At 41.0% G+C, this 18,658-nt stretch overlaps 1 protein-coding gene across 1 annotated transcript in view; it reads right to left on the bottom strand.

The window, feature by feature from the left end:
- Nucleotides 1-18,319, bottom strand: part of BMX (BMX non-receptor tyrosine kinase) — a 46,540-nt gene extending 28,221 nt beyond the window's left edge. Inside the window, exons 1-7 of the mRNA XM_061177823.1 lie at nt 18,213-18,319; nt 10,437-10,583; nt 9,495-9,599; nt 7,433-7,514; nt 5,350-5,469; nt 3,012-3,076; nt 291-466 (exon numbers count right to left, since the gene is read on the bottom strand). Of these exons, the coding sequence (XP_061033806.1) occupies nt 291-466; nt 3,012-3,076; nt 5,350-5,469; nt 7,433-7,514; nt 9,495-9,599; nt 10,437-10,583; nt 18,213-18,215 (698 nt within the window). The 5' untranslated portion in view covers nt 18,216-18,319. The remainder of the gene's footprint in view (nt 1-290; nt 467-3,011; nt 3,077-5,349; nt 5,470-7,432; nt 7,515-9,494; nt 9,600-10,436; nt 10,584-18,212) is intronic.
- Nucleotides 18,320-18,658: the final 339 nt, after the last annotated feature.

Genomic DNA, 18,658 nt, shown 5'->3' with positions numbered 1-18,658 from the left:
TTCTGGAGCATGGGGTTATTTGGAGGAAGAGGGGAGAGAAAGGAAAGGGAATAAAATGCTCAAGTATTACTTAGATCATTAGATATGATCATCTAAATGGAAAGTCTGTGCTGCTGAGTCTCAGCAGGGCCACCGCTACCCAGGCTTCCGGCTCAGGCACTGAACATTTTCTCAGAGGGCATCTCTATCTCAGCTGAGGCCTGTGTGGACCGAGTTGAGGCTCAGCTCCAAGGCAGTGGGGCAGTGTCTACTCTATGCACCGCACAGCCAGACTGAAAGCTGGGGTTTACCTTTTCAGTCTTCTTACTTGCCACCAGTCAGGGCAGTCTTCTCTTGGCATATACCACATGTTGACGTTTGACTGGGAGCCACAGTTTTTCTTGGAGTCACTGTCATACTGAGCTAGAGCGGTACTTGAAGATGGTTCATCCATCTTGAGAATAGGAACTGCTCGAGGAATCTTCAGCTTTGGAGGATAAGAGATTTTAGTACATCACAGTGAGGCACAGATGCATGAACTGGGGACTAACAACCAAAGTATATTAGCTCTTAAATTTTAAAAAATCGGAAGGAAGGGAGGAGGGAAGGGGGGGGGAGGGAGGGAGGAAGGAGGGGGGAGGGGGAGGGAGGGAGGAGGGAAGGAAGGGAGCGGGGAGAGAGGAAGGAGGAGGGGAGGGAGGAAGGGAGGGGAGACGGGGGAGGAAGGGAGGAGGGGAAGGAGGGAGGGAGGGGGGGAGGGAGGGAGGAGGGGGAGGGGGAAGGGAGGGAGGGGGGAAGGAGGAAGGGGGAAGGGAGAAAGGGGGAGGGAGGGGGAGGGAGGGGGAGGGAATTACTTGCCAGAGACTAGATGCCAGAGTTTTGGGCTCCTAAATTATCCTCTGCTCTTAGATTTGTTTAAAATAAACTTTATTAGAGTATAATTTACACACCACATACTATAAAATTCACCCTTTGTAAGTGTAGAATTCAGTGATTTTTAGTAAATTTATCAAGTTGAGCAGTCATCTCACCACAATCCAGTCTTAGCATCTTTCCATCACTCCTGTAAGATCTCTCGGGCCCATTTCTAGTTAGTCTCCGTTCCCATCCTGCCCCTAGGTAACCACTAATTGACCTTTGCTTATTCTGGACATTGCTCTTAGGTGTTTTACAGAGCCATAATTTTCAAGCTTCAGGGCTGGAGCATGTATCCAAACCAAAAAAAGCAATATCACTGATAACAAACTAAAACCCCCAAACCTTAAAAATTCCATCAGTGTCCTAGGGCTGCCATAACAAATTACTACACATTTGGTGGTTGAAAACAACAGAAATTTATTCTCTCACAGCTCTGGAGGTCAAAAGTCCAAAATCAAGGTTTCACTTAAAGGCTGTGGGGGAGGATCTTTGCTTGCCTCTTCCAGCTTCTGGTGGTTCTAGGCATTCTTGGCTTGTGGCATCATAAGTCCAATCTCTGCTTAGGTCTTTAAATGGCCTCCTTCTCTGTGTATCTCTCTGTGTCCCCTCCTCTTCTTATAAGGACATCAGTGATTGAATTTATGATCTATCCTAATCCAGTATGATCTCATCGTGATCCTTAACTAATTATATCTGCAAAGACCCTCTTTCCAAATGAGGTCACATTCTGAGGTTTTGGGTGGACATGAATCTGGGGAGACAAAAATTCAACCTATGACAATAATGGATTTCTTTTTGTCCTTCACGTTGGTTTACAAAAGTTACATGGTTTTTACTTAGATAGAAAGAGAGAAGTAAGTATGTGTGAATGTGTGTAGGTGAAAATAAGTACCCAAGACACCACAGAGCTGATGGGTGGATGGAGATGCTCCCTTACTTTCAGGTGAGCTTCCAGAAAACCACAGGGAGGCCATTTTATGTGTCTCCTGGCATTTGAGGAGGCTGACACCTACCTGGGAAGCCTAAAAGCAGGAAGTTATGGCTTTGAACCCAAGAGAGCAGAGTACAAGGATAGCCTGTACTGTGAGCGCGAGCCACATACAGTTTTACTGAGCAGAGCAATCAAGGTTTTGTTTGTTTTCCTGTAGGCCGACTCCACCCTTGAGTGAGGGTTGGCTGGGAGCCATCTTGAAAGGAACTCTGCCCCAGATGGGTGAATGGACCCAGTAGAAAGTTTGAGGGCTAGAAACCGAAGAGCTAAGGGTCAAGACATTTGCTCTGTCATAAAACTACACCCCAGGGGGAAATCCACAAAAGTCTCCTGTATGATAAAGAATCAGCATTGGAAAACAGTCTCACCCAGAAGCCACCACTACCAAATCATGATGGGAGTGGCCACGTATGACTGTCTCTTTTTCATTAGACCGTCTCTTCCTGGGCCTCAATCCTGAAAGCGTCAGAAATCTCAGCCTCTCCATGACCTCTCCCCCAAAGCAGGCTGCCCTCTGATGTAGACTTGAGCTAAGGGAAGGGGGGGATGTTTTAACTTGAAATGACGTTTCGAGTCATGGGATTATAACATTGGATGGATCACTTTAGAGGCTGTTCTCATGACTACTAGTAATTGGGAAATTTTATGTCATCTGAGGTAATGACATACCTCAGGGACAGAGAAGAAAGCCCACCAAGTGGCTCTGAAGGGATAATGGAGGGAAAGAATTATATTCTGCTCGTGCCCTATGGGGTCCCGTTCCTTTGCCAGGATACGAACATGAGGCAGACTTAGCCATGCTGGTGGTGGGGGAGGAATGTCAGCCAATAATAGCTGCCTGTTATATGTGATGCCATCTTAAGGGCTTCTCCCACATACACCATTTTTTGTGTTTACAGGTTAGAAAAAGGCCCAGTCGTTAAATGCAAAAAACATAAAATGGTAAAATGGTTCTATGTTTGAATTTATTATTTGCTACTGCCATGGCTATTGGCGATAGGTCACGTCTTCTCTCTCTTTGCTGGGCATTCTGAATGAAGCCCATGTATTCTAGTCTTGAATTTGGCAACTCTTGGTTTATTTAATATATCCTGACTATGAAAAAATTGAAATGTCGACTTACCACTCTGTCTGGGAAGATGGGAACTCTGTGTTTTTCTTCTTTGGGTTCAATGTGCAGATCAGCATCTGAAGAGTAAAACCAAGTAATAGCAGAAAAAACTTTAAATAAAACAAAGCAAAACACCCAATGTTATGAATCAAAAGAGTGAACTAGATTGTGTGAGCAATACTCCAGATTACATGAACTTAGACAGAACATCTGGAGTGATTCTGTTGCTTTCCTGTATAATACCCAACTCAGATACCACTTCACCATTGATTATCAGTATCTTCCCAAGTGGATAAGAAATTCAAGGTCCTCTAAATTCTATAAACTGTTAATTTATACCACATTTCCACCTCGTATCTGAGTAACAGATATCTAATCTCATTGGGTAGTATCTACGACCCTAGGATTCAGAATCCATGTCTGATTCTTCTTTGATCAGCTCATACAAGATGCATAGAAATAGCTGATTTATAAGTGAACAAACTTATCATATGCTTCCCCCCCCTCCCGTTGTTAGGATACTTGTTGGTTTTTCTTTCTACTCACACATGTAGATAGACATCCAGGTTGTGAGGGTGAAGCCATTGTATGCCTTATAAGTGGGGTCGCCATATGGTTTATTGACTCAGCTGGAACATTTCTGACAGTGATGGGTAGGCTTTTAATAATTATGTCAGGTCCCCAGCTGCAGGATGAGATTGTCCCAAACAAATTGGGGTGTATGGTCAACTTATTTATAGGCCATATATACCTTGGACAGAGGATGGTCCATGACATTTTGGAAACAGAAGGAAGCAAAGATGCCCAACTGTTCCCTTCCTAGTAGATGTGCCTGTGGGCTGCCTTGTAGCTCAGCAGAGGAGGAGGCCGAGGGAGGAAGTTACACTTAGGCAGACAGACAATATCACAGCTGTCTGCAAGCCATGACATCTCTACTACATTCTGTAGTTTTCTTCAGAGGCCGGCAGAGAGCCTTTGGCCCCCAGGACACATGGCAGGTGCCATCCAGACAGAGCCCAGGAAGATAATCCCAAGGCAATGCTCTCTCTGGCCTGTTTTCCTGCTCTTTCCCAGGGAGTTAGGGCAAAGTCAGAGCTGGAATCTGGCCTGCTGAGTAATAATGCTGACCATAGACAGAATCATTGGGGTAAATGATTAATGCTGTATGGAGACATTACTCTCTGGCCCTTCACACTGGAGGGAAGATACATGCACAGTTCATTCTGTATAGTTCATTAAATCATTACAATTCATGAGTATAAAGGGCAATGTGATCTAATTAAGATGAATAAATATTCATTGTATAGTTTAATTGAGATGGGAAATACAATGAATATTTAGTCACTGATTTTGTTGTAAAATTACCCGTAGTATTAACACGATTGTCGGGGGTCAATACTATTGTGGGGTGAATTTGAATAATATTTCACGTCCTTGTTTTACAGTTCCTGAAGTTGTTATCATGCAGCTGATCTCATTTAATTCTTTTAAGTCGTTATAGTCCAAGCATATTTTGTCCAGGCTGGTAAAACTGTTACCAAAATAAGTTCTCCTTCTTATTTATCAACAACTTCATGTTGTTAAACAACGATAAACTTCTAAAATATATGACTGCTTCATGTAAGTATCCTGGTGATAGAATGGGGCCCCGTAGGGCACAAGCAGAAAACAACATAATTCTTTCCCTCCATTAGCCCTTCAAAGCCACTCAGTGGGCTTTCTGTCCCTGGATAAAGTCTCAGGCAGATTTCCCTGGGAATATAACTCTGGATAGAATCCGATTGCACGTAAAGCAAACCCTACACTACTTTCTGTGATGTTATTAAGAAATCAACAAACATGTACAGAATGGCAAACCACTTTAAATATATCTGAAAACTTGGCCATCCATCATTTTGGTATATATGGTGATTAAAAGTGTTACTTAAATTTTATCCTTGGACATATTTTTGAAAAGAATGTTGGTTTTTTAAGTTTATGATGTTAGTTTGTGAACCATGGTGATATGTTCACCACGTTCTACCCATCTGGAGTTTATCTTCAAGCAGGAAGAATTTTGGGAGGAAATAAACAGCTCCTTGCTTGATTTATGATTTCCATTTAAAAATATTTCTCATGACATGAATGAATGGCAGATGTTCATATTGTTATTATTTTAAGGAACATGACTCAAGTGACCCTGGAATTAGATTTCATTTGCTAGATATCATGTTCGAAGCTGGATATTCATGATGCTGACCAATCTGACACATCTTGTTTTCCTGAACTGGCGAGCTGTTCTGGCATTTGCCAGGTTTGCCTAAAGGGCATCGTCCACCCAGGGTCCAGCCCAACAGAGGGGTCACATTACATGCTTCCCAGAGAGTACATCCTGGGGCCGCTTTGCAACTCTGCTGGCAGCACAGGAACTTCCCGTACACGAAGAACCCACTGTGGTACTTGATCAGCAGATGGGGGTTGCCCCTTATCTCTGGGGAGCAGGCAGGAAGAAAACATAGCGTGAGTAAACGTTGGCCCAAGAGAAGAAACACATTCAGTAAGTGCTGTTGTCATAAAACAATGAGAACCTCATTTTGCTAGCGACCAGGCTAAGAGCAAATGCTTCCCAAAGGGTGTAAGTCTTTCACTCAGGAGTTAAAAAGCCAAGAAGAAAAGTCTAATCATGTTTGAGTAAGAACAACACAATAACTTACATCAGTCTTAAAAAAAAAAAAACTGCTAGAAACTACATATACGCATCAGCTTGGTGTTAGGATTTTAGAGTAGGACTAGATCTTAGCAAGAAGAAAAGAAGTTTCCAGTAAACATGTACTCCCCCCGCTTCTGCTTTTTATTTTGAAACATTTCAAATGTGCAGAAAAGTTGCAAGAATAGTGCAGTGAATGTCCATATACCCTTCACACAGACTCACCAACTTTTAACTGTTTGCCACATTTGTTTCATCTAATTTTCTCTCTGTACATACACATTATTATTATTATTAAAATTTTTTATCATTATTATATTTTGCTTAACCATTTGAGAGTAAGTCACAGATATCATGACCTAAATAATGTCATCCATAACTACTTTAGCATGTAACTTCTGTTAACAAGGACATTTCCTTACATAACTGTAATACAATTATCAAATTCAAGAAATTTAACACTGATACCATACTGTTACTTAATATATATTTTGTATTCAAAAATTTTCCAGTTATTCCAATAATACCCTTTGTAATCATTCACTTTTTCTGATGGAGGATCCAATCTAGAAACACACATGGCATTTAGTTTTCTAGTTTTTCTTGAGCTAGAACAGTTCCTCATCCCTTCTTGGTCTTTCGTGACTTTTGATCTGTTTCCACTAAGGAATAAACGGTTTATGGGGCTACTTTTCTAGGAATATGTGCATATTTTAAAAAACCATGTTGTTTTCTCTTACCTGGACCACTTGATTCTCCTACAGAATAGGTTGCTAAACCCTTTCATACAAAGGGAAAATTAAGCCCTATGAGTGAAAAAGGATGTATTTGCATTGAAGTAGAGTAGGTGGTTGTCTAAGTGGTGTAATTTGAGGGGTAGTGAGAAGAGCCCGAATCTAAAACTTAAATGAAGTAAAATCTTCCCCCATCTGGGAGCTTAATATCTGAAATTCCACCAATAGAGTCACTCGTTTGAGTTAAATATTGTCCTCATACCATTACCCACCTTTAAAATAAAAATATCATAGGGAGAAACATCATAGTGCCAAATTAGTAATAATTTTCTCTCTTCTGTCAAAGATTGTTACCAGGGCAGCCTAAGAATCACTAAATAAATGTTTCATGAAATTCCCAGTTTTGCCTGGCATTTATACTGTACTGTTTAAAAAGTTGGGTTTGGGTAATTGAATTATGTGTTCTCCGTAATTAGGTATGTGACGTTTGCCATGTCTGTTTAATTTCACTTATCTGAAAAATGGAGAATAGTATTATTACCCCTTGCCATAGAGTTGTCAAGAGGATTACCTAAGAAAATGTTTTACAACTACTTGACACAGTAGCTGGCAAATGATAAGTATTAGTAAGTATTAGACATAATTTTCTGTAAATATCCAAAGTACAGTAGCTACGGGACCCAAGAGAGAGCCCCATGAGGATCTAGACTTTGCTCTGATAAAGGCAAGCACAGTGGGTGGAGAGCAGGTGGTCTGGCTTCCTCCTAGCTGTGGGGAAGGCACAATAGCCAGCTCTGTGCTGGGCAGGAAAGGGAATCCGATCCCCAGGCTTCCTCTAGGTAACAAAGAGAATGCAAAACAAGGATGAGTGCAGCACATTCTCTGAGGTTGGTAGGAAAATCAACAGATTTCTCTTTCGGCGTTAGGCCCTTTTATTGCCATATCTTTCCTCCACTGAGCCTCAAAAGAGCTCAGTCAGAGACTCCCTTTGGTGACATTTTTAAAAAAATTACCTTTTTGTAATGCTTTCAACCACTGACTTCGGCTCTCTTCATTTGATGCATACACATAGAGAAGCCCATCTTTATAGACAATCTGGAAAGGAAAAGGTTTAGTGCATTTAGATATAATTGTGTAATAGTTCACTCTGGTACAACTACAAATTTTTGTTATCCAAGAGAAACACTGAGTTTGCCTATATAATACACATTAGCTCTGGAATTAGATTTTTTAAATCTAGTTATTTTTATCCTCCACCCCTCAATTTATTTTATCCCAGACACCTCTACACTTTGGAAAATCACAGCAATGATGCATCTGACAGCAGTGAACATTGAGGCCTCAGCAGGAATGCCCTGGACCATGGAGAATTATAAAAGTATAAAATGTTAGACATTACAGGTGTCTTAGAAGTGTTCTGGTCTATCCACCAACCCAGTGCATGACTGTCTTTATAGCCCACTGGAAAATGTTTATCTGCTCTATCCTTGAAAATATGTTCAGGGATAGAATGTCCTTTATTTTTGCTATGCCATCCTTGCCAATTTCCATTCATTCTGATCATTATATGGTTCATGCTTATATTGAGTGAAAATATGTCTCCCTGTTACTTTACTCCCTTGGGTCATGTCCCACCCTTGGAATCCCCAGTATAAATCATTTTCTATTCCTTATGATACTTGGTGAAATGTTTAAACATTTCAGTGTCTTGCCCAGATCCTTCTCTAGTTTATTCAGCGTTTGTGGGTAAACAATACAGACCATTTACTAAATACCAACTAGTTTCTGGGCTCTTTCCTAGATAATTTAACATTTTAATTCCCTTTCAAGTCTATAAAAATATATGATTATGCCCACTTTGCAAATGAAGAAACAAACTCAGAGAGATGTTGAGAATGTTGTCTATGGTTACACAAATATAAGCAATGGGGCTAGGAGCTCTGTGGTGTTCCAAAGCTCATGTTCTTTTGAGTATTCCATGCCGTGGTGATACTCATTTGAAGCATCTTCCATGAGCACACGCTCCTCCGGTTTTTCCCAATTGGGCAATGTTCTTTTTTTTTTTTTTTTTTTAAGTGGGAAGTATGGACTGTTAACTGACTGGATTATTTTATTTTATTTCATTTTTTGGCCACTGTTCCCTCATACTAGCACAGGGTAGTCTGACCATTGGAAGAACAGTCTGTCTGTCTCTAGAGCAGAAAGATAAGTGTTCCTGATATAATAAAAGTAGGGCAGGTGTTAGATCAAGTCACTTCCATGGGGTACTGTAGGCACCCTCTCCATAGGAGACCAGTGTTTGAAATACTTCAGGGTAAAATTCAAACTCCTTAGCGTGCTGTGCAAAGGCATTCATGATATGGCCCTGGCTACCTCTCCAGGCTCGTCTCTCACTCTTTCATGGGGCTGCTTAATTCTAAGCACCACCTGGATTTCTCCAAACATGCCATACTGTTTCACCTACCAGGGTCTTGACATCTGCTGTTTCTTTGGTTTCGCTGCCCTTCCTGTTTTTGCTGGGCTAAACTCCCATTGTCCTTCCCAACCTGAGTGTCACCTCCAACAGGAAATCTCCCTGACCTCTCGGAGTGAGAAGTGCAGCTTCACCTTTCTGGGACACCATGGCTACGCTGCCACCTTCGTCTTAACACCCACCTCCCTGCATTATAATGCTCTGTAAGTGCCTTGGGGACAGGGATGGCATTTTATTCCTGATAGCGTGCCTAGTACCTTGTAGCATATTAGAAATGCTCCGCAATGTTTGATGAAAGAGATCATCAGACCCCAAGGCAAGTCAGACCACTAAGGCTTACACACTCATCTATCTTTCTCTCCCACTAGGGAAGGCAGCTTGGTGGATAGAATTTTAGCAAACTGCCCCAGTCCTATCTGGGGATGTTCCAAATTCAGAGAGAGGTTGAGAATGCTCTCTATGGTTACACAAATATAAGCACCTGCCATCGTCTTAATGAATCATTTAGCAACATCTTTATTTATCCCCCCAATACTGAGTTCATAATAGAAAATATTAAAAGAAGAGCCATCCATCCAATGGAATGTTATCCCTCCCCTTACCTGAAATGGGTACTGTCTCTCCACGGGGGTCTGCTCCTCAAGATTTACTTTCTCCACACATCTGATTTTCTTAATCTCAATTGATCCTTTTCTGCTGCCTCTTTTCTGAATTAAAAGGAAAATATAAGATGCCTCACGTGATATACAGTGGTGCACAAAGAACAGAATCAAGTTAACGTTACACTTAGGAGGGAGATTGGGAGATGAGATGGGCACGTGAGAATCATTCCAATTATTCCATAATAGTCAAAATCCAATGATGAGAGAATATATTTTTCGAGTGTGGACATAAACTTAAACTCCTCCAAAAGCAAGTCTTCAAGCAGCACTTAATTTTTTTTGATAATCTTGAAACACATTTCAAATCACCTGCCATATGGTTAATCTATTCAGGAAAATTAAGCATCTTCATCTTGTTTCAATTTTATGACAGTATTTCAGTATTTCTACTGTGATAAAATTCTCAGCTGCACGGAAATAGTCTTATTTCCAGCATTTGTTAAGACAGGGTTTCTCATCTTCAGCACTATTTGGGGCCAGATCATTCTTTGTGGCGGGGCCAGCCTGGGCACTGTAGGATGTTTAGCTGCGTCCCTGGCCTCCACCCACTCGATGCCAGTAGCAGACTGCCCCCCTCCCCCAATGATGACAACCAAAAATGTCCCCAGCCATTGCCAAGTATCCTTTGGAGGGCAAAAATACCCCCAGTTGAGAACCACTGTTCTAAAGTTACAATTTGCCTTAGTAAAGTTAAGCAATGTTTGAAAATGCTTTATCTTGAATTAATTATAACTTGGCTAAGAAAAGACAATGTGATAAGTGAGTGCAAGTTGATTTTTACTGTGTTCGCTAAGAAACCTGATGTTTCCTTATATTAAGCACTTTGTGGAGACTTGAGAAAAATAAGTAGCATTAAAAACAATGAAATAAATAGGGTCTCACCATTTTGTCATACTCATAGTAGGAGAGGTTTGTTTTGGTCAAAACAAAAAGCCGCTCTTTGTAATTATTGGGTGACATTTTCTTCTTTTGCTGTGACCTTTTGAGAAGAAGTTCTTCTAGAATGGATTCTGTGTCCATATTGTCGTCCTAAATAAAATAAAATGATTAGAATGAATGTTGGCAGCATCTAGCTAGGTTGTCTTTTAGCTTTCATAATTTTTATTCAACTATTTCTCATTAACGGATAATATAAATAGTTTTTTAAAATTAGATTTAACAGTATAGAGGAAAATGCAATGAAGCAGGCTCTTAAACACACACATTTCCTGCACTTTTTTCCTACTGCCTTGGCTTTGACGTGTTTAAATACGTTGATATTTTTATAGCATTTTATGCATTGTACTCATCTCCCACTTTGGATCATAAATTCACCATCTTCACACTACCTTCCAGACCACCATGTCAAAATTCTCCTCTTTCCTTAAACATTCTATGGACGTTTGTTGAATTGAATCGAATATCATCCAACTTTAAACAATCTGAACTCCAGACAGTTCACCATGTCTGAAGCAACTGATCAACTGAAACTTCTCTCCACTAATGTGGCCAATTGTTGGACCAAATTATCCAAACCACTGTGAGACTCTGATATTGTTATAAATGACACCACAGTCCCTGAACATGATCAGATCTTTAGCATAAAGGACTTGGGTATAATTTTCACTATTTCTGAGCATAAAACATTTTCAAAAGCTATCAAAAGAGATTTAAAAGAACTGAAAGAATTGGTGCTTCATAAACTAAAAACACTCTTGCTTTTTCTTCCAAAACTGCATTAAACATTAAAAGTTAAGATATTTCTGGAAAATAAATGCATTCATTTTCTGGTTCTACTAAGACTGTTGCTTCAACCCTCTGTCTGATATCAGGTCTAGTAATGAAAAGGAATGCTAAGCAGTCGGCCACAAGAGACCAACTTCCTTATGTTCTTCTTTGCTTTGTGAAATCACGTGGTTATTAGCAGTCAGATGCCCAATCATTACTATCTTTCTTTGTTTATTGATAATCTGAAGGTAATTAACTTTACTCACCTTAATTTCGATAGAGCTGAAGAAGTGTGCTTGTAGGTCTTTAACTCTCAAGCTCTAGGCAAAAAGTCACTGCTCTGAGACACCCCACTCATTTTCCCTCTGGCTATGCCAGGGTCATGCATTAAAAAGAAGATATTTGCATCCTATTTATCACTTGATCAGGAAGCAGCCACACAGTCACTAATGGGCATGGCCCCAGAGTATGATGGGCCCACTATGGTAGGAGTGGAAGAAAGGGAGACTAAGAAACTCTGCTTGGCATTGAATAAACCATGGTCAGGCCCAGCCAGTTTCCCTCGTGACATAGGCCACACCACTCTAAAAATGGGAATCAAGCAAATCAGCTTTTATTATTTATCTACATAGATCAGGCAATTATTTATTAAAACCTCAGATGTTCTCCAAGGGCATTGTTCGTCTCCTAGGCAGAAGTAGTAGAAATCTTAGCCATTAAATATAATAAAGTCTTGGCCACTTTTTGCTTTGAATATTGTTTTATCTGGAAAAAAAGTATAATTCTTTTGTGAAAGTAGAATGGGTTTCTTTTTGAGCCCAACGAGTGCTATTCTCCATGGCCACTGGTTTCTTTGTCCTGGACTCAAAGATGAGGCGGAGATCAGGGCACAGTCAACCCAGCCGGCCCTGGGAAGGCAGGGAGCACGCCTCCCTTCACCTTTGCCTCCGTGGTAACCTCTACGCACACGCCTGTTCAGATAAGATTATTTTCTACACCCATGGTCTATGGCCGGAAGAGAATTTGCTCGAACACTTATTGAAACTCTGGAAGGTCTACTTTTTGTGAGTTAAAGTCCCCTTTGGAGGAGCCATATCACACTGGGCAGAGGTGTAGGGAACTTTTTGCCTTTTAAATTTCTCCATGAAAAAAATTAACTAACAAAGCAGAAAGAGAACACTGTGAAAACTCTTGTCAAATGTCTTTTACATCCACAGCTAAAACATTCCTCCTCAAAGCAGAGTGGTAGTGAAACAGATCTGGTTAGTTGAATACAAAGTTAACTTTTCAACATTTTTTTTCAGACACTGAATCAATTTGTAACATTAAGAGCACTGTTTTAAAAATGCAAATCCCATTGTCCAAGGTAGAGCACAGCCCTTCTCGTACTACATGATGATACACATGCTCCTCTGTTTATAGAACTTGCACATTCATCACATGAAGAATGGTTTCTTGGGGAATTTTATCTAAAAAATTAATATGATGAGCCACAGAAACCACTGACAAATGAAATTCACAAAGTCGCTTCTGTATATTGAAGGGAAGAAGGACATTGAGTAGAAAGGAAGGTACCGAGTCCTCAAGAACATTTTCTAATAAATCTCCAAGAGTTTATACACATCGTTGCATCTAATGAAATATAATTTGTCAAATTTTAACAAAAATGTTTATTCCAAATCCTGCCCTTTGTGAATTTTTTGGCTTTCATTTTTAAAATCGTATGTGATATATGTTTATTCGACAAAAGCAAGAACTACAGACAAGCAAAAGAAAACTGTTAACATTTTGGTGAACATACCTTTAGATTTTTTTCAAATTACACATGCAGGTGTTTATTTTCACAAAAATGAGTTCACATGCTGTGCATACGTGTCTGTGTTCTATGGTTCTCATGTCACAAACACCTGGAGCCACCTGCCTCTGAGGTCCTTCAAAGTTCCACTCCCTAAGCTGGACTCCAGAGCATCTTAACAAAGTTAAAGAACCCTGTTTTGATGACTCACACTTTTGTCATCTCCCGATCAGTTGCTTCTGAGACAATACTTGGTTCCTGATCAAGTTTGGACCTGCCTTTCTCCTTCTATTTGCTTCTGTCCCTTCCTTGTACTTCCCTCTTCTCCTAGAGTAGCCTAGATTCTAAACTGAAGGCATGTCTATGGTGAGGACTAATTTTTAGAAATGGAACGTCTCTCGCCTTGTATTAGGACAATAAGTCAACAGGGCTCCAGGGCCACTGTTCACTCAACCGCCTGTCCAGCGACTAGCAAACTCGGCTCTGCCTACCCACATTTAAGGGAAATTCAGTTGGGAAGGTTTTTTTTTTTTTTTTTTTTAAACTAAACAAAATAAAATTCGATCCTAAAGCTAGAAACCAGAAATCTATTTCCTAGAGAAGCTGGTGCGATTTGGCTGGACACTCATATATCACTACCTACATAGAATAGATGCATCAATTTGCTTACCAAATAGCTCAGGCTGCCTATTTCCATAAACACATGAGACTAGAAAAATTAAAGTGCACGGGAGGCCAAAAAAAAAAAAAAAAACTCAGAAATCAGTACAGTATTTTCTATAAGGAAGTCAGCAACCATTGTGTAACTTTTAAACATAAAAGGTGCATGCTAAATTAACCAGACTTGGAATCACTATGGTTACTTAGCATTTATAAGGAAATGATATCATGAGAGTAAGGAGTTCAAGCCTGCACATCTATTCAGCACACTTGATGTTGGGCCTACAGTGTGCTTGAGTGACAATGAACGGGTTTGAGAGATGGTTTCAGTAGCTCAGGGATATGCAAGCTTGCTGATTTCTGGTAGACTCAGAAGCCTTCGAAGAGGTGATAGGACTGCCACTCGTGCACTGTGTCACCCTGACCAAGCCCCTTCCGTGCTGTAAATGTTAGTTTTCTCACCTGTAAAATGAAACGGGTAACAGCTCTTTCACTTTATGTGACTTAAATGAGAAACTTTATGTGAAAATACTGGGCACACTATGGGTACCCATAATTTATTTATGATTAAAAGAGAAAAAGGTGGAGAGAAACAACTCAGGTTAGAGAGGAGTCCTTACTCTTTGCTACGAAAGGCCCGAGGAAGGAACAGTTATTATTTTTCTTAAGATAATTGAGAAAGATATTATGGAAGGGAGGGCATTCAAATTGGACCTTGAAGGATGTAAGTGATCGCGGGGATGATAATCCTGGCTAACATTTAAGGAGGGCTCACCAAGTGCCAGGTGCTCTTTAAAGAACCTTAAAAAGATGCATTTGTTTACTGGTCACAACCGCCCTATGGGGTAGGCCATAAACAGCCCAATCCTGTGGGGTAAGTTGTAACAAAGCCCCCCTACGGGGTAGGTTGCAACGTCATTCCCTGCTTACAGCTGATGACGCTGTCACAGATAAGTAAACCGCCCAGGCCGCACTGCAAGTGCGCAGGAGCTGGGGTCTGAATCCAGGCAGCCTAACTCCATAGCCCATATTCATTTTATTTTATGTTGGAGAAATTTAAAAAAATTTTTCAATTGAAGTATAGTTGATTTACAATATTATATTAGTTTCAGGTGTACAGCATACTGATTCAATTTTTTTTAGATTATATTCCTTTTAAAGTTATTACAAAACAATGGCTCTATTTCCCTGTGCTGTACAATATATCCTTGTTGCTTATCCATTCTTTTTTATTGAAGTATAGTTGATTTACAATATTGTGTTAGTTTCAGGTGTAGAGCACAGTGATTCGTATATATATATATATATATATATATATATATATATTCTTTTTCAGATTCTTTTCCCATATAGGTTATTACAGAATATTGAGTAGAGTTCCCTGTGCTATACAGTAGGTCCTTGTTGTTTATCTATTTTATATATAGTAGTGTGTATATATTAATCCCAAACTCCTAGTGTATCCCTCCCTGCCCTTTCCCCTTTGGTAACCATAAGTTTGTTTTCTATGTCTGTGCCCAGCCCATATTCTTGACCATAACGCAGATGTTAGAGAAGGATATGCCAGCTGTGTAACGCTCCTAATCAGAGAAGGCTCTAACCTAAATGTAGGAAGGCAGCCACAGGGTATCAAAGGTGGTAGGAACCCTAGAAGTCATTTTAGAGATGCAACACTGAGCCCTGGCAGCCTAGGTGACTTAGCCAGAATCGCGACACTGTGACTAGAGAGACACAGCCCAGGGAGCCAGATTACTGGTGTCCTGCCTGGGACACTTGCCCACACCATCATGGCAATAAATACACTAAAAGAGATCTCTGTGTTCAGCTAAATGTACGATAGCCTTGCTAAAGCCTGTGGTCTGGTAGAACTAGGCATAAATTTGAGCCTTACCAGATACACGCAAGGGAGCTTTTATTGGAAATATCGGAAAGACGTGACCTATAAATAATCTTTCAGCGGGAACCTCTAAAGCAGTGTTAAATAGCAAAACTCTAGCCCACATTTTGAAAATAGGTAAGAACATACAACCTCAGAAGTTGGAATAAATTCTAAGTGGTGCAGAAGGGGAGCAGGAGTCAAGAAAGGAAGGGAGAAAGGTATGTATAGTTAATTGGGGCCATTGGATAGTTCCCTCAATTAAAATGTATATTCCCTGACTGGCTCAGGATGGTGCCTTTAAAGCTTTATTTTTTAGAATTGAGAGATGAAGGTAGCAATTCCTTACCCCTTTATTTGATTTGGTTATCCTCCCTTACTTTACATATCATTTACCTAAGATTTTGATAGGTGTCAAGATATTAAAATAATACATGTGGTGGGAGGGCAGTGGAGCGGGGAGGGCGGGAAGGAAAGGGAAGACGCTCCAAGTGCGGACGGGGATGGGGGCTCCGAAAGCCAAAATGGTGGACCTGTGGCAAACTTGACCTTCAGATATTTGCCCAAGGCCAGGCCTGCTTACCTTCCTGCTAAATAACTGAACAAAATATGATGGTAAGTTAAACAGGAACAGAAAGCTTAACTCAGAATCAGGTAAAGTGGTTCAAAAATATAACTCTTAAGATGCTGGCCAAAGACAAATACCAGCTCCACAGAACCTGACAAATCCCCGTTTCATAGGACATTTTGCAGGCGAGAGAAAGTTACAGTTGATCTCGGCATGATACGGACAGAAATCCTTTAACATTGACACTTGAATCCAGCATTTTGAAACACCATACCTTGGTTGCTCCAAAATGAATTTATGGAAAGCACACACTTTAGGAAGCCAGTTTTGCACAGAGAATGCCAGTGCCTTTCCTGTTAGAGCTAAAATTTGCTTTTGGTGTGAAATTCCTCTTCAGTGCCTCATAGAGCTTTGCTAAGCCCTTTCCTTCTTTTCAGCAGCGTCTTTCCTTTTGCTCCCTCCCCTCTGCCCAGCGCACCCCTCTGGGCACCTTCCTTAGAAGAAAAGCAAACAGTGATAAATTCACGTCCTAATACCTCATGCTGAATTAGTTTAACACGTAACACTGCTAAGGATACAGGTTGGTGTGGACAAAAGCACCAAGCTTTGGTGGGTTCAAATCCCTGCCCTGTCTCTATGCAACGCGGCATGTTACTTCACCCTGCTAAACCTCAGCTTCCCCATCTGTAAAGGGAGTAAAACAATAGCCGCCTGAAAGGGTCATGAGGAGTCGAGAGAAAATGGCGGTACAAGGCCTAGCACCCTAGTAGATGTTCCAGAAACCTGTACCCCTTCCCCTCATCACTCTGTAGGCAAAGTTTTTAAAAAGACCATAGCAAAGTTTAAAAGCTGGAGACAACGAAATGACCTCAACATAAAATTTTAGTCTTCACCCTCCTTCCCCCAGCCCCCTGGGGATAGGAGATACTGGGAGGGGAAGACTCCGCACGCCTTCTCTAGTCAACAAGCCCCTGCTCCGTGGCTCTGTTACAACCTTTCAATCCTGGGACTGGTTACCTTAAAATCAGTTTGACTGTGTATCTGTGCCACCGATTTCTACGAATCAGTACGTGGATGTTACTCCAAGTGTGGCCCACGGACAGGCAGTAGCAGCCTACCCTGGGAGCTCGTTTGAAATTCATACTCTCAGATCCCACCCCAGCCCTAGTGCATCAGAATCTGCATTTTAGTGAGATACCCAGGTGACTTATGTGCACACGAGAGTTTGAAAAGCAATGACCTAGACCACATTATAGTTGTACTGCTTTTTAAATCCAATGAAACCATCATGGTCTGCGAAAACTTTCAAAATTCTATGTATGTGGCTGCAACTGTGTGTTCACCTCCCTCCCATCTTTCTACCTCCATCTAGAATACCCACAGCCCCTGACTTAAGGGGACTTCAGGAAGCTAAGAATAAATATTCGTAGCAAAAAAAAAACCCATCATAAAGCACAGATAAATAAAAGAAGGCATGACTAACATTTCTTTGTCTTTTTGGGAGCAGTTACGAAGCCAATATGAAAAGTCACAGAAGGACCTATAATGGAAAATAATCTGAAAAAGGATAGATTTTTATATATATGTGTATATGTATATATGTATGACTGAATCACTTTACTGTACACCTGAAACTAACACAACACTCTAAATCGACTACACTTCAATTTAAAAAGTTAATAAAGGGGAAAAAAAGAAAAGTCCTCGAAGGGCAATGGCTTAAGAATAGTATGGAGAAAATCAGCAGAGGAATAGACACAAAGCTAGATCAAGCTGATGGTGATGTACACACAACCCGACAGGTTCCCTGAACGAGATCTTGAGCTAGGAGGGAATTTCCAGTGACTCTTCTATAGCAGGCCCCCGAATGACATGGTCCCATTCAAAGCCCCCAGAGGAGCCCCAGCAATTTCACTTTCATAATTTTGCACTATTTTTCTTAAAGCACCCCCCTCCCCCCAAGTTTGTGAACTTCAGGCTCTACAACACCCAGATCCGAACCTATTTTCCTGTAGGACATGACACTGTAGAGCCACCTGCCCTTCCACGCACCATTTTGCCTGGCTCTGCTGCCCGGGTCCACGGCGGTGAGGTCGCTCTGCTCTTGTAGGGACACAGCCGCAGCTGTCCTCCTTCCAGCAGCCGCAAATTGCCTCACATTTTCCCGGCTGCTGGGTCAGAAATGGCTACATTACTCAGTGCCCCCCAAACGTTTATTGTCCTGCAAGGTCTTACACAATCCCACAGGAAACCGCGCTCAACGCTTAGCCAATACTTGTTGACCTGATTGAGCGCAACAAAAACGGAGACAAAAGCATATTTCATAAAGGTTCCAACTTTGATAACTACAGCTCCTGCTTTTCCCAGGCAGCTCTCGGGTACATGTGATAACCTGTCTTTGTTTGGAGAGTTCTGCACTGGAAAGGACGAGAAAACATCTCGGCAAAAGCCCGCTTGTGACGCTGACTTCTCTCACATGAGTCAGGAAACCATGAGGT

The sequence above is a fragment of the Eubalaena glacialis genome, chromosome X (assembly GCF_028564815.1).
Source record: "Eubalaena glacialis isolate mEubGla1 chromosome X, mEubGla1.1.hap2.+ XY, whole genome shotgun sequence".
Classification (NCBI taxonomy): Eukaryota; Metazoa; Chordata; class Mammalia; order Artiodactyla; family Balaenidae; genus Eubalaena; species Eubalaena glacialis.
This window is presented reverse-complemented; position numbering and strand designations above follow the sequence as displayed.